At 41.9% G+C, this 26105-nt stretch overlaps 1 protein-coding gene across 1 annotated transcript in view; it reads left to right on the top strand.

Annotated features, from left to right (window-relative positions):
• Positions 1-19904, top strand: part of KIF26B (kinesin family member 26B) — a 278874-nt gene extending 258970 nt beyond the window's left edge. Inside the window, exons 13-15 of the mRNA XM_064708810.1 lie at positions 10685-10887; positions 11885-12035; positions 13585-19904. Of these exons, the coding sequence (XP_064564880.1) occupies positions 10685-10887; positions 11885-12035; positions 13585-13733 (503 nt within the window). The 3' untranslated portion in view covers positions 13734-19904. The remainder of the gene's footprint in view (positions 1-10684; positions 10888-11884; positions 12036-13584) is intronic.
• Positions 19905-26105: the final 6201 nt, after the last annotated feature.

Below are 26105 nucleotides of genomic sequence, written 5' to 3'. Positions count from 1 at the left end.
ATTATCTGCCTGATGCTGGACATGAATCTCTGGGGTGGAGGGTTTTCAGTGAAGGGCCTGTCTGTGTCCTTGGAAATTGCCTGCCCCGGTGGACTCAGCATAGCCTGGCACATTGACCTCCCTTAAAGTAATTTACAAAGCTTCTCTCTTAATTCAGCATGTCACCTGATGTGGAGAGATTCTCAGTGTATCATCTCTGATACTTTACTTTTGAAAGTGATTCCCTATGTCAGCAAGTAATTCCTGTGTTGTTTGGTATGATTTGTTTATAAGTGCAACCAGGGGTTTTATGGAAATTAAAAACTCAATTTTTACCACCATCCCTATTTCTAGCAGAAAACCACTGCCCAGAAATTAATCAGGCTTCACATTCATATAACCCAGCTCCTGTTTGCATTTGGTCTGGCAGCAGTGAGATCATAATTCTGTTTTGATGTGTTTGATAATAGTATAATTTTTCACATGTCAGCAGATTTACGATGGCATAAAACCAGGATTATTACTTCAGTGCAGGAGAACGTGAAGGAGGAGTTAAGGTATAAGGGAGAATAGAGCTGTTTGCAAATGTATTTTTATTGTATAATGAAAAAATGAGAAGTTTTGTTATCTCCTTTCTTAGATTGTGAGTGTTATCTCTTAAGGAATACTTTTTAATGAAAAACTAGCATACAAAGGTTCTGAGATCTTAAAAGACAGATATTATTTTAATATAAAGTGTCAAGAGCATTGGACCTTTCCTGATTTGCAGTCACAGATCCACTGTGCTGTAATGGATATGGCACTATAGATATGCTCATTTCAGGTCAGGCAACCTTGTCCACTTTATTTATGATTATTATTAACAGAAATGCTAGCTGTCAGACATGATCAACATGAATCAGCCCAAGGCCCCTGTAAAAGGAGCTATAAAGAGTCTTTAAGAGAATCACCAGAAGATCTCACAATTACTTTTGAAGTTCTGACACATTGGAGAGACATCATTTTTCCTTGAGATTAAGATCTTGTCTTTCAGTGCTCTTAAGTGCATTATTTGTATGTGTAGGTGCTTCTGCCCTGAATGTCATACATGAAGCATCGACCTACCCTGACAGCTTTTGAAGGATAAAGCTAGTTGATATCCTTCACTCTTAGCCTTAGGTTAATTTTTGGGCTCTGCCTGGGTACCTGTACAGTTCACAGACAGTGCAGTACAAAATTGTGTATGTACAAAATTAGAAGAAAATAATAATAAAAATAATTCCTTTTGCATTCTGGTACCTATTGAAAAATCGTGTGCTTGCCTCATGAAGCACATAAGCCTTTCCCCTGCTAACCTATGCATTTAATAAATATTCACATTTTTCTAATATCTAACATTGGTTCTGTAACATCATGTCAGCATACATTGGCCCAAAGTGACTGTTTGTGGCAGAAACAAAGCTCTTTAGCCCTGATCTATGGTTGTACATTTCAAAGCTTTGTATTGCTTCTCTTTAATACACACTGTGGTGTAAGTATTTTTCCAGACCCCATTTTAAGATGGAGAAATGAAGGTAGAGAGTGTTACTGAGTTGCCTAATGCCCTCAGCCAACTGAGAGCCGGATCCAGGGTTGAATTACAGGCACCCTTGACTCCTAACCTCAACCACAACTGATTTTGCCATGCATCCTCCTCTGCTCTTGCTGAGCAATGGGAAACAGAGTTCCATTTGCTATTTTCTTTTTGTGGCAGGCCCTTCTTCCTTCTTTGCCTGAAATCACCTGTATAACTATGTTGTATTTTGATTTTTTTGTTCACTACCGTAGCCCTTCCCTGTATGAAGCAATTGGCATCTCAGCCATATTTCTTTCTCTGGCTCCAGCTTCCTCTCTCTTGGGTAGGCAGTGCTGTCTTGAGCACACTGAAGTGTTAGGGCATAGTTTGTACAGTTATAAGTTGCAGCACTTATTTATTATTTTTAACTCCCCAGAAATTCCAAGTGTGGTGGCCCAGTGCCTCCCCATGGAAAGGCAGTGATAAGGGTGCTTTTACGGTACAGACTCCTGTATGTGCTCAGAAAGTGCGTTCTGGTTGAACTTTAGTTTTACCAAAGCTCTATTTGTGTCCCAGGGGTGCAACAGATACGAGAGGGAGGCAGGCAGGGCAGCAAATTAGGGCTTGCAAGATCTGTGCTGTATTCTCTGGTGTGCTGCTGGTTTGCTGTATCACCGTGGGCAACTCGTGTAATTTCTGAGTTCGCTTGTTACCAGCTCATAAAAGTAGATAATGCTGATACAAAAAAAAAGGTAATAGCAAGGTCCTTGGATCAAAAGTGTTATCTACCTCCCTTTTGCTCTTCTGGTTTGATTTTTAGCATCTTTTACTGAGTTTGGATGTATGTGGGCATTGCTTTAAAATAATTCTCAATGCCAAACATGACTGGATGACTTCAGAGATGGAGCCTTGGTGTTAATTATGGACCTCGCCCACTATGAGGTAGTAGCAAAGAAAGAGTCCAGGCTTTAATAAGTTTTACCCAGTAAAGCCAAGTCCTGTTTGCATTTTCATGTTACATGCATAAATATGTTTTTTTCCAGAGTTTTCTGCCCTCTCCTACATATATTTACATGTTCCTGTCCCTTACAGTGTTTCAGTAGTCTCTGTAAGGAAACCTCCTTCCCTGGGAGCAACAGAACAGGAGAGGTTCTGAGATCATTTATCATAAACAAGGCATTTAATGGAGATTACACTGGTCTTCCTGGAGCAGTTTTCTTTCCTGTTCCCTATGAGATAGGGTTGGATACCTGAGAAAGTCCCCATCCCATGTAGCATTGAGTTAGACCTACAGGCTTCAGTCTGTCATTTCTGCAGCCCTCTGTTGAGATAGGACAGACTTCTGCCAAGGAGTGTATCCTTTTGATTCCTCTAGTTTTGAGGCTTTTTGGAGCTGAGTCTGAGCTTGGAGCTTTGCTGGTGCTGGGGCTTCTGCCAGCAGCAGGGTGAAACACTGAGGGCGGTGATCCGTGGCCCAAGCAGGGCTGGGGCAGCAGCAGGTGAGCAGCAGCCGTGGGGTGCTGGTGGGGACCCCTGCCTTGCAGCTGGTGTGCACAGGCCCTCTCCTGGGACTGGGGCATGAGAAAAAGATGTGAGACAGAAGGGGGCAGCTCAAAGACACCAGACTTTGGGCATAAAGTCCTCAGTAAAGCACTTCCCAGTTGAGTCAGTGAGGGCCACTGGTATTTAACGTTTTCCTGAATGTTAAGTATCAGTGAACATCAGAGAACAAAAACCTAAGAGATACTATTGAAAGTCAGGCCAAGTGGAAACAAGACTGGGGGAAAATTAATGTTTCCAAAGGTTGGATTCCTGAAGTTTAAAGCTATGCCCTGAGCTGGAGGTGCATATCTCCAGAATCTGGAGACCCCTGCTTTTGTCAGTCCAGGATAGGATTTGGGTGTGTGTATGTGTTTGGGCACGTGCCTTTCATCTTCTTTGCATGGGGAACTGTCTGACTACAGATAATTAAAGATTCCTGCTGCAGCATTTGATGACATTCATAGTAAAGTTTCATGACTCCTTGCAGCTCTTTGTTGGTACTAACTTGCAACACCAAAGAACAGCAAATTGCTACATGATTTTAATCACTTTAATAAAAAGACAGACTGTTAAGGCATGACTAATTATCTGCAATTGGCCTCCTTTTTCCTCATACTCGTGTGCTCTGGGTTTCACTGATGGGATGATGCTCTGGGTTTCACTGATGGGATGATTTTAAAGATGGAGATTTAGAGGTTCCTGGAAAACCCTGAAAACTCTATGTTTGAACATATTTACTCTCTGGAAGCACTTAGCTCCTTCTATGAAAGTAGCAGAAAAAGCCAGAGGCGGAATCTACACACTGTAAATTATGAAAGTCTGTCTCCTACCAATATTGCAAAGCATCACATTTTGAAACATGACCAAAATGATAATGGTGAAACAAAACACCAACAAAGAGAGTCTGAGCTTTTCTTGTTGAATCCAAGTGAAAAGGAATTTGGTTCATGTTTAGACTGCTTAAGGCACAGTGTGGGGAGCTGAAAATTGCCCTTTGTATCAGAAAGCTGTAGGGCACCTCCAGTATTTCTACTTTGACTTGCTTACAAGCGATGGTAGCTAATTGATATCCTGTACTGTACTTTTACCATGACAAAGGATGTTTAGAATTATATGAGTAAATGCTGTTTGCATGCAGGTGACCACTTAATGCATGTGACTTGCTGACTGGACAGCCCTGGGGCAGCTAGAGGGAGGGGAAATGCAGGCTTCAGCTCCAATTTTTTTTTTTTTTTTGTTCATTAAAACAACAGCATTGATTTTCCCAGGTCAAAGCCAGGCCATTTCATGCAGCAAATCTGTGTTGAAAGGGATCAGAGTAATCATTTTTTACACGCTTGACTACTGCATGCCAGCACTGAGCTTTCAGCCACAGGAACATAGGAATGATTTAATAGAGGAAGTGGCAGCAGGCTATTGTGCACGGTGAAGGCTCCATGCAACATGCATGACTGACTCGCACACCATTAGGCTGGGTGTAAATAAAACCTGCTCCTGACACTGCCAAAGAATTGGCTCACTGGAATGCCTCCACCACTGTCCTGGTGGGAGCTAATGTTCTGGCTTTAGAGCCCTTCCCCCTCCAGCCTCTGCCTTTGCTGTCCAAGTGACTGGAGCAGCTCTTCAATGCAGTACCGTAGTAATAACAACCAGCTTCTTAAATAAAACTACTATGCTGACAAATGCCTGTTAAACCAAAATCCAGCCTGACGAGAGAGAAATGTTTAGAAGAGACTCTGGTTGGTGGGTTTTTTTGCTAGGAATTGTGGGTGATGTGCATCTTCCCTGGAGCATCTCCCAGATTACTTGTCAACCTGCCATGCTGCAGGAGGGCTGCTTTCTGATCTGGTTTCAGCAGTGCTCATTCACCAGCTCTAAACTGCCCTGAAAAGCTCCTTTAAAAATAAGACAGTAATTCAGAAAGCAAGGTTAAGAAATGAACTGGGTAGATAGAAATGAACTGTGTTGATAGAAAATAATTAGAAGTTGGATGTACATCAGCGTATTCCTTATACCAGTACAGAAACAACATATCTAGTATAGGTGTGGATGGAATATTATAAACAAGCATTGCTTATTCCAATAAGTAGGAAGCAAGTGATTTCTTGCCTCAAGTGTCCTCGTAATTCTTATCGATTCACAACAGTGGGCTTGCATAACAGTCAATACAGCATGTGGCCTGAATTATTTTACAGTGAGATGGACATAGAAAATTTTCTTCTGAATGATGGATCCTCTCAGTGTATCCTATTCCAGGTATTTGGATGCAACATGGTCCTTTCAGTGCAATCTGTGTAATCTGAATTGAGAGGATGAGTGATTGCTGTTTGGATTTTCTGGCAATATAGACCTTGGTTCTTTGGTGTTTGGAGTACTGACCTCAACATGGGAACCCTAAATACTATTGGTGAAATCCTCTCATCATCAGAGGGGCCTTCCACTTGAAAACACTGGCAATGACTTCCCCTTCAGGAGGGGAGCTGTACACACTGTATGAAAATCCATGGAGTGAATAGCTGTGTGCTCTACATTGGCAATAAAATGAGCTAGGAGGAAGGAGGTCAAAGGAAAGGGGAGGAGTTGGTTCAGTCATGGACAATTGACCATAAGTGCAGATCCCACTAGGAAATAAGAGGCAAAGTCAGCATCACATTTTAGACTCAAACAGAGCAGGATCCCTGTTGTCAGACAGTGAGGAGCAGCAGAGGAAATAGGATAGATAATCTCTGCTAGTAAGAGAAGCTTGATGCTACAACTGACAGCGGTGCTATTGCTGTTGGAGCCAGAGAAGGAATAGCTTAGGGGTACTGCTCTAGTTAGCCAGGTCTGGTTCTTGTAATTTCCTTGGACTGTCTGGTGAGAAAAACCAAAATGCTGAGGAACAGGTTCTGTACAGAAAGGCAGTTTTGCATCTCATAACATTAAATGCTGTGGGGAATAGCTCTGGCTCCACATCCCGCCTTGGAGCACACAATATAAACTTCTGAAATGTTGTTGTATCAAGTTACAGTTTCATTTTCTGTTTGAAACACCTTGAAATTTCTAGGACGGCAGTTGTTTTGCATCCCATTTGGATGTATTCTGCTTTGAAGAGATATGCATCACACTGTTTTTCATTAAGATTTTGTACTTGCAGTTTTTGCCTTTACCTTTTTCACAGAAAAGATGCTCAGTCTGGAATGTGTGCTTGGAAAGAAGCCTAAGGGGAACACTCCAAAATATACAGAACTTAAGCAAAACCAGACTTTTTTAGAGCTTTTGCCCTGGTCAAAACATACTTTTATGAGCACACATCCTTTTGCAGTTTGGCAATTTTGCTGGTCAAGGTCAAGTGTGCCTTTTTATCCTCAAAGTTACCCTCACATACCTTGGTCTGTATTTCTCATACCTTAAGGCTCCCCTGGGCTTACCTCTGCTGAAATATGTTGTAGCTTCAGTGCCACTCTTCAGTCAGATCTACTTTCACACTGCATGCCCTCACTGCTGTGCTACTCTCTTTATATTAAATTTAACCTGGCCAAACCTTAACCTATAGCTTAAGGTAGAGCAATAGATCTGTTGCAAAAGTAAATCTTATATCCTGTGTATTTTCATGGCTATTTCACAGTCTGGTTATTCATACTCAAACTAGGTTCAAGAGGGGTTATTCAGAGAGTGAGTAAATTCAAACTAAGTGAAAAACATATCCTTCAGGGCATTTAGCAAATGACATTTTGCTTTTACATACTTCATGGTCATAAATGAACGTGAAGTTATTTTACCCTGGGTTCATCTTACTGTGTTTCTTTCAAATTGATTTTTGGTATAAATTTCTTTTTTGAATGGAGGAATGAATTCTATTCACATGGTGGGAGGGTCAGCCAGTTTGCCAAGGTGTAGAGGTGGGGCAGAGGAGGTGCAGAGGTGGGAGGGTGCTGATATCTGCGCCTAGATCTGTTGAGCTCCCTGGATTCCCACTTCCTTCATAAGCCATGCATAGGGAATAGAGGAGTAGTGTGCTGTAATTCCCACAAAGCATGTTATTTATTATAGAGTCAAAATTTATGAGATCCTAACTCCGTCAAGTGTACCCAATAAATTTGGGACTTCAGGATATTTGCTATATGAATGAAAAACAACATTAAGTTAAAAAATTTAATTGTTGTGTGTTGTTAGGGTTGAGGAAGCTGTCAGTGCTTTGTGATATTCACCCCAAAGCTCTGCTTAGGCTGTATCTCCTTACCGATCCAAATTAACGTAAAATAAGATAAAAACCAGAGACTAAATGGAGAGGTCAGTGTCAGGAGCCTCCTGTCAAATGGCACCATTATTTTCTGTACCTGGGCTAATAAGCAGCGTATTAATCAGTGCATGTTTAGAACAATCTAGATCCACTTTTACCTTATTGGAAAGAGGAAGAAGATATTTCATTTTAATTTCTCCTCAAAGCACTCTATGCCTCAGATAAATCATCCTGAGTCAGCATTCAAGGTGCAGATAAACAGACATCTCTCTTTTTCTTTCTCCTGTGTCTCACACAGCTGTACCCCCTGGAAGCCCCATGCAGGTCACCTGTGTCCCAGAGGAGCCCTTGGCAGAGGGTGGCAAGGAGGCTGTGTAGGCAGCTCTGCCCTGCTGCATTGCCCCTGTGCACTATGAGCTGCAGCCTGTCCTGTTGTCATAACTCCCAGGCAGCCCAGACACGAGCTCTGGCTAGAAAAACACAATGAGTTAATGTCTCCTGCCACTGCTGCACTCTCCCCAGGGCCAAGGGCTGTTAAAAAAAGCCTCAGGTTGGAGCCCTCCTTGTACACCACAGGCTTCTTCATCCCATTGAGGCAAATGGATATGAAAGGGAACAAAATGCAAAAAAATTTACTGTCATTCCTCTACTTCATACCCCAGCAATCTGTTTTGCTTTGCTCAAAGTAGAACACTTATGCTATTCTTGTGGCAAGATGCATTGGAGCCATCCACCTGCATTTCTAGAGTCTTGGACCTGGACTTTGACTCTGGCTGGAGACAGAGTTTTTTCCAGTGGAGTGGTTTAAAAGTGCTTCATTACACAAGAAGATGGCTTTAACAGCCACAGTGGGGAAAAGAGGAAGAAAATCAAACATCACGGAAAAAGGCACTTAGTCGTAATCCAGCCATGCATGGAGATCTGGGCAGAAGGAATTTCCAGTCTGCTCAGCTGCTTCCTTGAAATGCTAGAGCTAGTCTAAAGGTATGTCAGGAAAGGAGATGTGACCATTACTGTGGGGCAGAAAGAAAAAATAATTAACAGCACTGGGTGCATTAAACAGAAGGTCAGATCTGATGCTTATCAATATCACTGGCTCTAAAAGTTGTCAAACAGCAAAGAGATTGTATTTACACTCATACAAAATTTGACAGACTGCTTTTGTAAGACACCATGGTCAAAAGCCTCAAAAGTATGAAAAAACTTATTTAATGCCTGAATCCTTTTGATCTTGAGTGACAGTAGGATGATACTCATTGCCCTTCCCATCTAAGCAAGTGGAGGACTTGTTTCCCAGGAGGAGCTGAGCCTATTTCAGGATCTCTCCCTAAATAAAATAAAATTGAATAAAATAAAATGAGAGCACAATGTGCTCTCACCTCCCTTCAAGTATGCAGCTGTTCCCAGCATTTGGTTACCTTTCCCTACACTGCTGACAGGAGTCACCTTTAGAATCACAGTTTGTTGGGGTCTTCCCAAACTGTCTGTCTTCTTGTCAGTTTTTGGCTATTGTAGTGGGTCAAGTCTTGCTTTTCCTTTTATCACGATCTGTCTCTTCTCTTGATCAGGCAGTTTAATCTAGAGATTAACTGAAACACATTCAAGGTAAGGGAATGCTGACATTGTCTTCCAGTGACTGGTACCAGAGAACTAAAATAACTCCTGCTTGCTGGTATTTGTAAGGCTTCATTTGTTCTGGCATGAGTTTTTTTGCTGGGCTGCAGTTTGAGCAATAAACACAGCTATGATAAGTGTCATAGGATGGCAATCTCAGGATTTTTGGTATAGAGGGGCCTTGTAGAGCTCCCTGTCTACCAAGAACTCTGTCAATCAGCTCTGGCTATGCTCTCTTTTTCCTGCATTGGGTTGTCTCAGATGTATCCAAATAAAATCTCTGTAGACTAGGCTTTCCAGTGAACCATTCTCATCCATTTTAAAGCTAGAATTTACAGGTTAATTACTTGTCTCTAGCACAGACCTACTGGTTTCTAGCACAGATTATTGTACTCAGAAGTCATAGGATAAGATGTGAATAGTTCCCAAAGTAAGCACAGAAGCAGTCTCCCATGAATGAAACTAGGCAATACTTTCTTACTTGAAAATCCAAAAATTAGGCAATCAGTAGATGTTTTGAGGTTTTTCTAGCTTTTATTGAAGCACCAAGTTGACAGACATGTTGAAACTATTAACATTCAAGTCTCAATAAATGTAATGTGGGAAACTCCTATAAATGATTTTATCTTATTTTCAAAATAAAATTTGCATGATCATTCATCATCTCTTCCCTGCTGGCTGGCATCACTTATGTAGTTGCAGCCAAGAAAGCCAGTTAATAGTTTCACTCAAACTTGCTGGCTCCGGCTTTTGGTTTTGGCTTCTCCCATCCTTTTTATTCCTGCTGTGTCTTAGGGAAGACTCTGTGTCAGCTACAAAACTTTTAGAGTTTGTTTTTTTTTTTCAAACCAAGCCATTGCTTTGATTTTACTAAACTAAGCAAGAAAATGCAACTTGTTGATTTTTTTTTGTTGTTGTTGGGGGTTTTTTGTGTTTTTGTTTTTTCTCCGAGCAAACCATACCAGGGACATACAATTTTTTCCTCCTTGCTCTACTGTAGGCCCTGACTTGGCATGTTATGTGGCAGGCACTTTGCAGAGGCTGGCTAGTGCTTGTCCTTTGACTGTAAGGTTCACTAGCAGTAAAGAACTAGGAAAGCCAGGCTGGACCAGTTCCATCCTGCTGGCTTGGCTCTTTCATTGGCTTGCCTGTGTGTGCTGAGACCTAATCAATGGGGAGCAGACACAGGCTCTGCCAGCTTCAGGGGATGTGTGCCCTCTGAGTGCCAGATCCTGGAGTCAGGCACTGAGGAGCACTGAGGTGTCGGTGATGGAGAGAGATGGGAAGACTGACTGGGTGATCAGAATCCGATTTTATTGTGGGATACAAACACTTATATACTATTTCAGGGAGACTAGTAATGTGTACTACAATGATTAGGTTAAAATCACGTACACAAACTTATGCATATAACACCATCTCTTGCTTGCAGTGTTTAATATGATTTTCTTTTCTGGTAAACCTGTTTGATTTAATATTCTTGCAATCTAGGTCTAATTTTCAAAGTTCCATTTGCTTTTGCCAAGGCATCCTGTTATCAAATCTCTCGATGTTAACCAGGTCCAAAGTCGATCATCTGTCTTGTGTCCCCCAACATTCCAACACTGAGAGTGTCACTCATGGTGGGTGGGTACTGCACATTGCAGCTCCAGCTCCTGTGGCCTCCCTGGTTTCTCCGTCTATTTTCTTCTGTGTCTGAGAAGGCCAGACATACATCACTTGTAGACTTCTCTGCAAAGGAAAGGAGAAGCAGTAGCTGTGCTAACATGCAGTGGCACTTTCTCCATTGGCAGGTTCCCAGAGGAGGAGGCTCATTCCAGCTCTATCCCTTGACACCGCCTCCCCAGCAAGGAAGCCAGCCAGCAGCCCCGGGGTGCGCTGGGTGGACGGGCCGCTGCGGAGCGGGCAGAGGGGGCTGGGGGAGCCCTTTGAGATCAAAGTCTATGAGATAGATGACGTGGAGAGGCTCCAGCGACGGCGAGGCGGGGACAGCAAGGTGAGTGCCATCCGTGTAATCTCCTGGTGGGCCTAAATTGCAAAGGTCAGCACTCAAAACACAAGATTGGGAGGAATATCTGAGGTTGAGTATTTTAGAGTAACGATGGATTATAGACTTCATTATTATTTTAAGGCATTTTTCCTACCTAGCCTCTGACACTTCTTTGAGCTGGTTGTGATGTTTGGAGAAACTTGTTGGAGCGAGGTTTCCACTGCACTTCACCCACAGCAGATTTGTTTACAGAGGAGATTGTGAAATAGTGTTGAGGTCTTCACACAGGCTTGGATGAGGATAGTTCTGTTATTGGAATTGTTTCCACACTAGGGAGGGTAGCACACTCCTCAGATGGTTTCATTTGCTGCACGTCTTTGTGGCTGCCACCCCTCAGAAGTCATGTGAGGCCAGGCTGGCTGTCTCCAGCACTGTACCTCATGCTGTTACTGTGCTCCAGAGCTTTACAGAAAATATATCTTCTTTATTAATGACTATGAATTGCTAGAGCTTTTCATAACATACTCCCTTTGTTTAAGGATGTTTCAAATTTGATATTGCTACCACTTCTCTTATTTTAAAACATGACTAATGCATTACTTATGTACCAAGCACAGGGGTGTATTTAGGCTTTCAATACAGCAAGCAATGGATTTTCTACTCCCAAGAGCTTAGATTTTCTTAGCCAAACTCTAGTGAAAAAAAAGAAATGTTTTCCTACAGTTAATCTAATTTCAAGATGCTGCCTGGTATTAATTATTATGGTTTATTATTAACTACCATTACAAAGTCTCCAAAGCTCACTGATGGAAAACATGAAAACCAAACAAAAGCAATAAAAATAAAGCAGATGATGGATGATTTCATGCAGTGATTCATAAGCTTCCAGAATAAATGGCTCATTGTCAGTATTATTGATTGGAAGATCATTTTACTGAATGGACCTAGGCATTTCTTCTCCTCTTCACCTATTCTTTCCCTGCTTCTTTTTCCTGGCTGGCAGGAGGTGATATGTTTCAATGCCAAGCTGAAAATCCTGGAGCATCGCCAGCAGAGAATCGCTGAGGTCAAGGCCAAGTATGAGTGGTTAATGAGAGAACTGGAGGTGACCAAACAGTACCTGATGCTGGATCCTAATAAGTGGCTCAGTGAATGTAAGAGCATTGTTTTATTTCCTGAACTTATAGGTTTCCTTTGGTTTATTTAATAGGGGGGATGGAAGGAAGCAGAAATGTCTGGTAAGAGTGAGATGTAAGCTACTGTTTGTAAACTAAAATGAACCAACATAGGACCTTAGGGCAAGCTTTAGGTTGACTGTCTTTCTAGAACCAGTTTCTATAACTCTTATTAAATGTTAACAGTAGAACTGAACAATCCTTTTTGCCTGAGAGCTGAAGGTTGAAATGGTACAGTATTCTAGTGGAGGATGTTGCCATTGGTAGATTAACGTTCACGCGTTTCAGCCCACAGCTCCTGAAAATGAGATTTTTTCTTTTGGCCTCAGATCACTCAAACATATGAGCAATATTATAAATCTGCTCTTCTACCACAAAATAACACTGTGGAGCAAACTTGTCCCTTGGCAGCAGTGGGCTTACATGAAATGAAATGAAATTTGGCCCATTTTTTATAACTATAGATGTGTAAAGTTCAGAGAGCTTAAAGGGCATTCACAGTCAAATGAAGAAGGACCTCATCACCTCTAAAGAAAAAACCATAAAGAGTACTGCAGTACTTATACAACAGTTTTTAGTACTAGCAAGCAGATAAATTCATAACAAAGAGTTCTAGAAAAAAACCCACAATGTGCAGAAGTTTATTTAGGATAATTTCAAGTGGCAAAAGGAGGCTGGCTGGTGTATTTCCTTACAACATCCTAACTCTTCCTTTAACAGCTGCTTTAAGTTGACACCAGATTGATGCATTCTGCAAAACAACCACAGTATAGGTTTCAGGAACACTATAAAGGAAGAGAGTTAAAAGGGCAGTTTTAAAGAGAGAGAGAGTATTTGCTATTCACTGCTGTCCCCTTACTGTGTGATTCCTTTGTTTCTAATTCCATTGTGGTAAGTGCAGAAAGCCTGGAGGGCTGCAGAGAGACATCAGGAATGAGATATGATGGGCAGTGCTGGCTCAGACAGTGACACTTGGCTTCCATGGAAGCTGCTGGGCACTTGTGTTGGAGGGATTGATGTGTGTGCCTTCCCTTGCCTTGCTGGAGTGGTCTAGTGGGAATCACATGGAATAGGGAGAGGTGTGAGGAGCAAGGACCCTAGAGGTTTGTTATAAATGCAAGTTCTGAATTCAGCAAAGGGCTTGCCCTCCCAGAAGAGAGCAGCTATTTAAAGCTCTTTCTGGTCAGCAGAATGTGTGAGAAAGTACATTCAACCTATTAGTATTCAATATAATCTTGGAGGATGATGGAGCATGGCAAAGGCATGTGCAGTTCTGGTGAGGATGGCAGAGCAGATTGATCCAGAAAGCATCCAGTGCAACTTAAGAGTAGTTTTCACTGTGGGCAAGCTGCTGTGTCATTTTAATAGTCATTAAACCAAAAAGGCAACTTTCAAAGACAGTGGCGAGCCAGAGGTGATGTTGTATATAGTACTGATGAGTTTGAAGACTTGAATTAGCTCTGACTCTCCCACCAGTCATCACTAAGTATGGTCTACTTTTCCTATCTGTGTGTTTTCTTTCTCACAGTTGATCTGGAGCAGGTATTTGAGCTGGATTCTCTGGAATACCTGGAGGCCCTGGAATGTGTGACTGAGCGTTTGGAAAACCGTGTCAACTTCTGCAAGGCCCATCTCATGATGATCACCTGTTTTGACATCACCTCCAGACGCAGATAAAGGATGAACCTCAAGAGAATTTCAATGCACATCTCTGCCATCCTCCTTTTCCCTTCCAAACAGCATCCCAAAGACAAAAGAATGAGGATGAAGGTTGGAGTCAAGTCTCAGCTGTGTGTATGAGAGATTTGCTATACTGTACAGAGGAGTAGTATTAAAAAAACAAACAGAACAAGCATGGAAAATGGAGATAGAAGGTTGTTGATACTCTTAGCCTAAAAGAGCACTTTGTGGAACCTTTTAAGGACATGTCTGTAAATAAGAACTGCTGGCAGAAGACACTTCTTTCCCTGCATTAGCTGAGGAAGGAGGAAAGGTGGTTGTGGGACTTCCATTGAGAGGTTCATTAAAAGAAAACCTATCCAGAAAAACTGTTCAAGTGCCTTGCAAATCTTTGTTATCCAAACATTTATGTTCATACTTTATTGTGTACAGATGGTGCTAGTCAAGAAAAGAAAAAGGAAAAAAAAAACAAATACACTTTTGAAATGTATTTACAGCTTGTTTTTCTCTTGGTGTTTTCTCCTATTTCAGACTTGCTGTTTCTAAGTAACTTGTGTTTGTAGAGATATTTCCTAATCAGTACAACATATGAATAAATGTTAACTGTCTTTTCTTGTTACCAGAGTAAGGCCACTCAAAGAGAAATTCAGCTTTCCCAGATGACACAAACATATTTCTAGCAGAGAATAAGGTTTGTTTAAATGCTGTTCTGTACTCTCTTATATGCTGGAGAACACCATCATTTTCCCAGCCTGTTTTGCAGTGTATGAGAGAGAAGAGACATTACTGTGAAGTAAATATCTTTTCAATTTGATCCAACCCCCATAACTTGTTTTCTTGTTCATATATGTTTTGCTTTGTACTGGCTGGAGTTATGAATGAGGAGGTACTTTTATCCTAACCCCTTTTCCTGGTGCTAGTAACTTGCTGGAAAATTGTCCTCTAGGCTAAGGGTTCCCATGCTTATTGGTCCAAAAATGAGTGATTTGTTCTTTCTTGAGGCTATGACTGATGACATTTAGCTTCACCTCTTTACAATCTATACCACTGCAAGACATCTGATCCCTGGCCCAGTGTGTCCATACTCACAGATGTACCTGAGGAGTGCAGGCTCTGCTCAGCTCAGCACATCTGGAAATAAAGCAAATGAGTAGATACAGCACTTCAAGCATGTTGGCTATGGCATCTTTACTAATCCTCAGTACCTGAAGCCATGGCAAAATTCACATTGACATCAAAAGGACAAGGGTCAGCACCTCCCTATACATCCAGTTATTTTACTAGTTGGCCTCTTTATCTACAAAACAGTTTGTGGGAAGTAACATCCTTTGTATTTCATAAGCAAATGTGCAAAACCGCATTTTAATTACACATGAGCATGAAGAATAATTTTATGGAATTAGGTTTCTTATTCCTCTATACTGAAATAAGCACATTCAGAAAATTTCCTCTCTCACATACATTTGGGCTACCCTCCTGTTGCTAATGAGGAAAGACTATTATTTAATATACTCAAAATGCATCAATTAACTGCTTACTTAAGTGCAACTCTTCTTTCCCTGCACCATTGTATCAATTCCATCTTACAATACCCCAATGGTAAAATAATACTGGTTGATTTTCTAATGGTTAGGTGAACAGAATTGCTTTTAAAAAAAGTAGAAGTAACATTTGTATAGTTTTATTTTCTTTTAGTGCTCTACAACCTGTAATAACAACTCTTACTCATTCTATTGCCTTTGTCACTGGATTTCGTAGAAAATATAGGATTACTTGGAAAGGAAAAAGGTCCTGGATGAAAGTCACTTTATAGTCTGTTCCACAACAATTTCCTATCACGAAAGTTATATTCTAAGAAAGTATTAAAGACATATCCATTTCTCTCAGAAAAAAACCCCAACCAACTCTGAAAATCCCCCCAAACAATGCAATTTATCTGGCTTTCTTCTCTTCACAGCAATTTTGATAGCAGTTACTATGTATTGATTCTTTGGAGGCCATCTCTTCTCTGCAGGGCCCCATGGACTGAGTACAGCCACAGAGATCCAAGGAAATCATTCCTGCACACAGTCCATGAGTCACACAGGAGTGGTGATGTTTCCATAAACCAAGTGGACACATTTTGGAGCTATATAAAATACCTATTGCATGTAATATTCCTCACCCACAGTAACTCAATTATTCATTGATGCTCAATTTGGTACTTCTGCTGCTTAGGAATAATTGCAAAAACATTTGTACCTAGCCGTTGTTTTAAAGAGTAAGATCATACGTTCACCCTGTTTATCACAATGGACAAAAATTGATCCCTGAAACCAAATTGATGATGCCAGGGATGAATTTAGCATACTAAAAAATATGTACTAATTGAGCAGAATTGCAGTACTTACAAATATTTTATTTCTGTGGACCTAATTAGAGTATCCATTGACTCCCATAATATACTAGTGTTCATGTTCTAAAATCCATATTCATTGTTGACTTTCTGTCATTTCATTTCAGAATTGGCCACTATGTTTTAAAGAATTGTGATGGCTTAATACAAAAGAAAGGATGGAAAAATTTGTGGAGATTTGACATGATAAAACATTATCTTTTTGAAAACATATTTTTACTTCAAAATTGATATTACTATAACTCAAGTATTTGGAAAACACATTAAGAATTGAGGACTTTATTATGAAATTATCTCAGTTTGCAGTAGCCAGCATTTTAGAGAAGATACATACACTTCTGCAAGTCATCCAGGAGGCCCCATTCTTTAAGGCATTGCCAGCATAATGCTGTTTTTATGCTGATTTTTTAAAAGGCATCATGTAGCTTGAAATACGCAAGAGCAACTCGAATGTAATGTCTAATCATTTTCACATTCAGAAATCAATCTTATTTCCCTGGGACAGCTTCAGCAGGAAACAGCAGTGTTAATGTAATTAGGTTTGAAGGTTAATTCTTTGTTTGCATGTGTCACAGGAGATCGCAGCTCTTCATTGTCAGGCTGTGAGAGAACTGTGGAACACCAGCACTGCTCCACATCCCCTCCGGCACCTGGGGGCGCTTCCTGGGAACTGCTGCTCTTGCCCTACGGGAACCTTATCCATACAAGGGACAGGAGTTGCTCTAGGGCCATAAATTCAAGTGTAACTATAGGCTGGAGACTTTGCTGTGCTCAGGGTGATTCAGACATCCTTCTTGTCTGTGTCAGCTCTCACAGTCAATTTGTGCTCTGAATGGTGAGGGAGAGCCCTAATTCCTGGTACCTTTGTCACACGTCTTTGCTTTTGCCATGCATGCCTTACATTTGCCTCAAAACAATTCCTTGTCAAGTCATTCAGATCTAAGTAATCCAAAGCATTACTTTACAGAAGGACAAAGAAGGAAACTAATAGTTCCCTTTCTTAGGTTTTCTTCTCATCTCACCTGCTCTGATAAAACCAAGGCACAATTGCATAAGGAATCAAAAGAGTTATTACAAAGTAAACCCTGTTGTGAGGAAAATTCATCCCCCTGCCATTTTTTGGGATATTTGCTGTTAGTTATATAGTAGAAGATCATGCTACTCATGTATTTAACACCTTCTCATTTTGTGTAAAGGCCACACAGGGCTTTTGCTGAACATCTGTCTTCGATCCAGTTTAAGAAGACCCACTGCCATAAATCCTAGCTTCTGAACCTTGCAGGTCCATGAAATAGTAGCTGGCACAAAGCAATGGCATGATCCTCTGACATGATTCTTAGTGAGAGCTGCATAGAATGTACAAAAAGGGATCAAAGAAACACACTGGCATTTTTTTCTTTTATCTCTAAATGTGGCAATTATAGAGGCTGAAAGCTGGGAGTGATGCTGGGAATAATACATACCAAATCCCATGTTTGCTCACAGAAAAGTCTGTCTTGAAGTGTGTGCTTTATGTCTTCACTTTTTTCATTTATCTCAATAATATGTCTGGTCTTAAAATAGGGACTTGTGGCATGGAATTTAAATGTGATGATAGCTGAAAAATACAGACTCTTTTACAAAAATCACCTTTTACAAATATTTGTGATTTTGCTGTATCATTTTTAATGAGCTAAAAATCATTGTAGAAGCAAAAGCTCTACATGCGCCAATAAATAGAGAGCCTGAGATAGCCCCCTTGTGCATTGCTGAGGGAAGGGGCAGATCTGCTCACAGGTGGCAGCATCACCACTCCCCTTCCCTCCTCCAAGGAGTGCCTGCCTACAAAACCTTTCCCCTTGCACTCACCTGGGTGAAGTTAACTTATGCCACACTATAGGGAAAGCTTATGCTTGAAACTCTTTCAAGGGCTTCTTTAAAAGGTTCTTTCTTACCCAGGTTCTTCTGTAGCCAAATTGCTGCAGTTCCCATGAACCTTTTAAATCCTGTAAAAGTATCCCAGATGAACTATTCTATATTTCAGAGTGTCATGAAATTACAACAAGATATTTCATAATCTCAGCTGTTTAACACACAATTTCTGCATGTGCTTGAGGCATACAGCATAGTTACATCAGCTGAGAGCCTGGACTCTTGGTGGTCTGTGAAGCTTCCTGTCTAGTCCTTACAGAGTTAAAATTGTAAATTGAAGCTTCTGCATTGCAGAAGCAAATTCAGTTCTCCTAAGCCAGAGGCTAAGCAACCTCTGATACCAGTTCATGTGATGGGAAGGATGGTTGCACAGCATCAGGGATCATTAAATACCAACAGGAGTGGATGATGACCATAGAGAGAGGCATTTCTTCTCCAATCCATGGATGGTGGCATACCTCGCTTAATCCTGATATCCTCATGGTCTGTGTTTTGTAACTCTCAAGGCTTTTGCATTGGCAACACACAGCAGTTTTTGAAGACACAAGGCTGGCTGTTGCTAGCTATCCTAAGATTTGTAAGAGGTTTCCAAATAACCACAGCAAACAAAACTGTGAATGATTTGTCAATGCAAAGTTAATAATCTCTTTCTGTCTCTTGCATTTATTGTGCGCTCATCCCAGGGTTATCTGAGCTTCCATACCTGTTCCTGGAAATAATAAACCATTTTATTATTGTCTTTATCTTTTCTTCTTTTCCTTCTCAAGCAACCTTTCAAAACAAACACAAAAAAAAAAATTCTCTTGGAAATGTAGCACCCTTTTGCCACCAAATTCACGAACAGCAGTCTCACTTCTGTGCTCACTTATGCAAACTTTTGAAGCTCACAAAGGGCATGATGATTCTGCAAAGAATGGAGGTGCTGAAAGTAGCTGAAAAAGTAGCAATCAGTAGCATTCAGTAGCATTCAGCTATAATATTTCAAACAAACTACCTTCAAACACTCCTGGACAGGAAATAAAACACAACCCAAACCATCTTACTTTGAGTGGTCCTACTTAAGTATTGAGCAAACGTTATAATAATGGTAATAAATTGGTGCTTGGGGCAGTTTCAGCTATATTACATATTCTCTATATACTATGGATATGGATGTATTCACCCTCTTTATTGTATATGTATGTGTGTGAGTATTTACATGTAGCACACATACATATATTTTTATGTATGCATAGATACTAACTTTTCTACATTTTACTTCTTTGCCACCCATAGCTGAAACTGCTGGTTACTAACATCCACATCCACATCATATTCTATGTATGAAGGATATAATTTATTTGTAAACTCAGGATGTTCTTGTTTTATAGAGTTGCTTGTATTTTATAATTTATTTACACATCATGGTTGGAAATGCTTATCTAAGTGCTATGCATTGAAGTGTATGTTTGCTAAATCCATTTCATTCTGTCCATGGCTATGTTCTTTCTCATTATAACAGTGGTATAAAATAGGGCTAAGGAGGAGAGAAACTGATAGATGTAGAACTTATTCTGGTCCCATCATTGGGCAATTCCAGGAGAGGATGTATCAGTAGTAAATATATATATATATATATATATTTTATCAACTAAATTTTATGGGGGAAAAAAGGAGAAAGAACAGCATGAGGACAAGTTCAAAATGTGGAAAGTCACAGCCATTTCCAAGTTTGTCAACAAATGCATTGAACCTTTTGCCATTAAAATTGTAAAGTTTATTGTTTGCTGGCTATAAAATATCCCTTTTGTGGTATTTGAGGTGTGAAACATTGTCAAAAATATGATGTCTGGAAAAAATCAAACTATAGTGGCATTAAATGTTTACTTTTATCTTACCAATATATCTGTCTCCTCCCCCTGACTCTTTCACTTTAGATAAGAGCATTTCATGGCATTTCATACTGGAGAATGCTTTTGACCCACAAGAGAATGTGGTATCGTAACGATGAAAGTGAGCAAGAGAGCAAGATCAAGCCTGAAAATAAAGTGACCAAAGGGGTTCTATCAAGCAAGTGTTACTGAGAAGCAAATTCACCAGGAAAGAGTAAGGAATTGCAGGGTTTGGTACCAATGACAAAAATACTACTAGCAAGCAGAGCAGCATTAACTTGCCTGCTGCTGTCCAGAAACACAAAGAAAACAATCCCAGACCTGAAATGGTCTGGCTTTTGCATAAGCTGGTTATGCATATACACAGGGATTGCTCTTTTGCGTCTGTGAGCAGGGGAAAAATCTGAGACCAAACAAATATAAAAGACGTATTCATAGGTATAATTTCTTATCATCTTTAGCAATTGTGTCACATTTTCCCTGGCCACCATGCGGGTAAGTAACACATGGGAGTGATAAAAAGAGTTTGTGTCCATTACTCAAGACATTTTTCTCTCTCATAGAGGCAGTGGTGGCAGGCTTAGCAGGCCCCTGAGCTGCTGCAGAGGTGTGCACAATATCTGCTTGCCTTCACTCATGTTTGTGGCATTCCCTGTTGGTAATTAAGACAGCACTTTGCTTGCAGAACAAAATGTGAATGAGCTCTCTGGGAAAATCTCACATGCCCACCAACACCTGGATGAGCCCTGATAAGGATGCTGAGCTCTTCCCATCAGAAGAAAACCACAGATCTTATTTCCTGTGGGAAAGATTAAAAAAAAAAACCCCAAATCATTCAAAATATCTTTTACATCCTCTGCTGGCAGATGATTTTCTCATATTCCTTACTTTAGGAGGGACATGCCAGGGTGTCAGGCATTAAATATTTGGTTACCAGTTTGATGAGAATTTAATGAAGTCCTTTCTTCGATTTTATTATTATACAGCAGAGTGGCAGATCTAGCAGTCACAGTTGCAGGGAATGCAATTGTTTATGGCGACCTCTTTTAAAGGAAAAACATTGAGATGGATACAGTGGCAAAAGCTGGCAAAGATGGTGGGGAGGAGACAGTCTCCTCCTTTCCCCTCTTAGAGCAGCAAGCCCTATGCTACCTTAGCTGCTGCCCCAGGCCAGTGAATTTGCATGCTGTGCCTCTCCACAGTATCTGTAAATGAAGATAAACAGCCATTTATTTTGTCTGTGGGCTGTTCAGAATAGCTCTGATTTGCTCTAAAGAGCTAAAAGGCTTATTGCCTACTTTGGAGGTGATTTATCTTCATTGCTGTTATCATGCAGCCGCATCAGTATTGAGGAGCCCTGAGTGCCTTACAGAGACAAGAACAGAAAAATGGGTTAGTGCAAGTCCTAGACTTTGTCTAAGACAGAACTGATGGTGAGGAGCTCTAGATGAGCTGCAAACAGAATCAATTCACTCTTGGTCAAATCTGCAGCCTCACAGACCCAATGCCACACACTTCTGATTTGGGGCAAGACAGCAAGACATTCACGGAGTGGAAAAAGGAGCTCACGCCTGGCAAAAGTCTGGTGTCCTTATGAGGCCTGCCTGAATCTGTTGATACCTCTTGTAAAGTAATGACCAAGTTTTGTCTTTAAAACTATTAACTTGCCAGACTAAAAATTAGGGTTAGGGTGGAAATCTGACCAACACCATCTCCTTATGGGCCCCCAAATAAGCTCTCTAGCTATTGGAAAACCAGGAGGTCAGGTTGCTGCTAAAGCATGTTCCTCTCCCACATCCATCTGCAAACAAGGCTCCCCGGAGCTCACCCTCATTTTGGCTGACAGTATCTGCCTGGGAGACACTGAAGGGGGATGAAGACTAGAAAATTCAGTTCCCAGTCTTTGAGATGAGCACAAAGTGAATATTTAGTTGCTCTGGAAAAGGCCATCTGTGGATTTTACGGTTTATGATAGTTAGTAGTCTTGACAGTTGCCGATCTGGCAGTTTTGGAGGCTGACATCTGCTATTTAACCACTGAGCAAAGCTTTGCTGGCTGTGACCACACAAATGCTTTACATTGCTCAAAGACCACTTTCATAACCTCCAGGAACAAGTAGGTAGCTTGGAGGTCCTGTCCACTCTCAGGAACTCTCCTGGCAAGTGCTGACTTGGGAAAAGCTTCTAGATGGCCAAACCCCAGTCCATCTCAATGGGTGCTTGTTGGGGGAAAAGACCTGCATTCATTTGCATATATATTTATATGTGTCTCTTCTGTAGCCCCTTACAGCACAGGTTTGGCACCTATGCTTTCTGTCAGATTGTGTTTCATACCAACGAAATGAGAGCCAAACATATTCAGCTGTGTGTGTGTGGCACATATCCATATTTCCATTTCTATTTCCTAGGAACCCAAGTGCTGCCAGACACATCAGGATTATGTGCAGGACTCAAGGCTTGCTGTGGAGAGGAAGTCACACCTCCAGCAATGGGGGACCTTTGTCACTCACTTTAAAAGGAGCAGGGACTGTTCTTGTCCCTTGCTCATCCTTTCTCATCTTCGTTCCCTGAACAACAGAACACCAGGGAGGTCGGAGAAAGCCCTGTCATTTTCCTAGATTTCGTTTGTCAAAAGCTGAATTGCTCAATGTAGTTACAATATAGAAGGAAGAACATAGAATACAGAAGGAAGAGGAGCACAAAACCACCTTGCTTGCTGGGCTGTGCTCCACAGACTCCTCCACACTGGCACCCTTGGATGCTCTGAGGTCCCCAGCCCCTTGCAGGCTGCCCCTTGGAGCTGGATTGAAAAGGGCTCCTGGTGGCACTGAGGGAGCAGCAGTGCTCCCTCTCACCCTGCCCTCCAGTGCCGATCCATGCAGAGGGGCTCAGCTCACTCCCTGTCTGTGCTTTAGCTGGATGCCCAGGGACACTACTGTGCAGAGTCATGGCAGCTGCCTGGTTTTATTTAAGAGCAAGCTGCCTGCTGCTAAACCATATTTGAAGGAAACCTCACAGTACCCAGCAAGGGGCACTGAGGGAGCAAGGAAGGCACTGTGAACAGCGTTTTCTCCTAATTTCTGAGGACAACGGAAGGCATGGCAATTACTGGAATGATGAGCAAGATAAGTGCTGGCTCCTGGCCCTGCTGCTTGTGACTCCTGCAGTCCTGGGGGCTAGTGTAGCTCAGCCTGCTCTGAGTTTCCAGATGCTCAAAAAAAAAAACATTTCTGAAGGTTATATGTAAAGCCATTAAGATGCTGTGAAATCCACAGAAAAGCTTCTGGACAGCCCCTAAGCTGAGGAATTTCGGACTTTGCACCCATTGAGCCCTTCTTTCTGCTGTCAAGGCTGAAACAATGGGAGTACCCTTTCCATCTTGCTTGACAATCAATGTTGTGGTGGCATGAAGCGTCCACAGAGCAGGTCAGCCACAAACACTGTGTGCACACCAAATAAACCTGTAGCCTAGCAAGAGGGCTTTGTACCTGCAATCTGTGATGGGGTTGCAGTTTGTGTGAGAGCACCGGGGCACTGAAATACTTCCATGGTGAAAAAATTATTCTGGGACTGATATCTCCACCCAGTAAAATCACCTAGACTCCTGTGACTCATTTTATGAAACATTTATTTATTGCTCCTCTGAACAATTCCTTGCTTGCTTTTATGTCATTGCTAATAGCTTGCTTTCCCAAGTTTTCCACAAATTTGCAACACACAATGGCTCAAGATGAAAATTTCCCAGTAGATTCCTGTAGTCATCAGTCAAGGCATGGGAGCCTTCCAGGAGGTTGCTGCAAAGCTGTATGTCGTTTCTTATTAAGGTGCTTTTAAGGCTGTTCTGAACTGGCTATTTTCACCACTCTACATCACACAGACACCAGGACAGTGATGCTGCCTGTGCACAGCCCCTTGTCACGTCCCAGAGCAATGATAGCTCCTCACTTGTCCCTGCAAAGGCACAGGATGTGCAATGGCACCAGCTGGCCAGAGGCCTGCTCAGAGGCACCATTTCTTTTTGGGATTCATTTTGTTGTCTCACTGGACGCAAAAACCACTGTGGCTGGGAGAGAAAACCAAACAATCCAATGTCATGTAATATATATGCCCTATAATGTAATAGTTATGTTGAAGCCAGCTATGAAGATTTAGGATGTTATTTCCCCTCCTCAAACAGGGACTTTGAGTAAAACTGACCCTCATACTAAGCCATTTTGACCTCTTCATAAGCTTATACCATAAAGTGTGGAGGCTGTTATACTGCCTTATCTTGTTGGGATTGTAAAACTTTGAGCTCTAAATTCTATAACCCTAGAAATTCTTCTCTAGGCAGGATGGAATAGAACTTTCTATTTATTTTTTTAATGCACTGTGAGGTAACTTGTAGTTAAACCTGTGTTTCAGGTGGGAAAGCTGTAAACTAAGGAATCCTACACCTGGCCACATCCTGGGAGTTCTTCTTGGCTGCAGGACCATGCTGGCTGGCCAGGAGCTGGACCAGTCACTGTGAGAAAATTCATACAGTGCCTGAGGTGTATGGCAGGGCTGAGTGAAGACTGGCACAGAGACACTGGTGCCACCACACCTGGCTTCCTCTGCTGGGGACCATCTGCTGGCCTGAGGCATCTCAGGGTTTCACCATTTTGATCTAGTAAACTGCTCGTGCTTTTTCCTGGGAGTTGCAGATGGCAGCTGCAGAGGGCATTCAAGCCTAATCATAATGAGATTGTCTTTCCCTGGCTGCCTTTTGCAAACCCCCTGCATGGGTATCCCCAGGTGGCAAAGCCCTGCTCCACAAAGGGATAGAGGCAGCTGAGCCCAAAGCCCTGGCAGGGCAGGGCCAGAGCAGGCCCAGCTCGGCTGGAACTGGAGAGCAGCAGGCACAAACAGCTGCCATGACCCAAAGCCAACGTAGATGTTGAAGACTTGTCCCGCTTGACTGTTCTCTGATATTTGCCAAAAGTGAAGCAGAAAGCTAACGTTTCCATGCCCCTTCAGAAATTATTATGTTGTGGTTGGTATTATCTAGAGAGCTTTTTGCTCTCTGTTCGCTCCCTCCTCCCCCTGCAACAGGAGTTGGACACTTGACGGCTTTTTACAAAGGGAAAACCTCCACAGCTTCAAGAGCAAAGGCCCCTGATGAGAGGCTGTATCTGTGACAGACCATGACACAAAGTGGGCAGGAACGTGCTGGTTTCTCTGCAGTGAGGAGCAGGGAACAGGGAAGATCTTTGAGGCTCATGAGGTGCGAGGTGGACGGCCCCAAACAGCACCCCAAGCCCCCTTGTCCTATACAGAGGAAAATGCAATAAACTCTGAAGTTGGCTTTGGCACATTGTTGCATTCCCCCACCTCCAGAGGAATGGTGTTGCTTAAGGCATCACATCAGGCAGGAATAAAATCCCTGCCTTTGCCTCCCTCAGCTCCTCATTTGGCCTGAGCTGGGATACCTGCCCAGCTCAGTGCCGGCCTGACAGGCCTCGGTCAGGAGGAACAATCCCAGGGTTAAAGCCTTGTCGGAACCCTGAGCTCGACTTGGGCAAGTCTGCAGGGGTGCAGAGTGCCAAACCCGAGTCCACTCTGCTGCTCTGCTGAGCAACCAAGCACACCAACCTTTCCCCAGTTCACAGACAAGAAAAACCCTTTGCTCCTATCATCCAATAACCATCATTTCATGTCATGTAGTAGCAGATTTCAGAGGGCTCTTTCACAGCAGAAGAAATGTTGGTCTGTGGAGGAGCTTCTTCACTATCTTGGAAGGACATGTTTTGCCAAGGCTTTGGATTTTAATGGTAAAACAGTTTTGTGGCCTGGGTGTATCAGTCACTTTATATGGATTGCATAAGCTGCTTTGGGGCCGCAGTGAAATGAATTTGGACAATGCCCATCTGAAGGATTTTTATTGATTTTCCCATTTGTCAGCAGTAAATAAGGCAGCATCCTTGCCTGGTTGCTGGCAGGCTGCCCCTTCCCAGACTTAGGATCAGAATTCCTCTGGTCTTTGCAGAAAACACCAAATCAGATTTTTGTTTATTGTTCACAAATTATGTAACAGTCCCCACAGAAAACATTTGGTAATGATAAGTAGTCTTTGTATATCCTCATTACTCTGACCTTTAAAAATACTGTTATTTACTGGTGCATTCAGCCACAGATGTTCAGAAATTAACATTCCCAAGTCATGATAAGAATT

Source organism: Zonotrichia leucophrys, chromosome 3, assembly GCF_028769735.1.
Source record: "Zonotrichia leucophrys gambelii isolate GWCS_2022_RI chromosome 3, RI_Zleu_2.0, whole genome shotgun sequence".
In the NCBI taxonomy this organism is placed as follows: domain Eukaryota; kingdom Metazoa; phylum Chordata; class Aves; order Passeriformes; family Passerellidae; genus Zonotrichia; species Zonotrichia leucophrys.
Note: the sequence above shows the minus strand (reverse complement) of the source record. Positions and strands in the feature narration are given on the sequence as shown.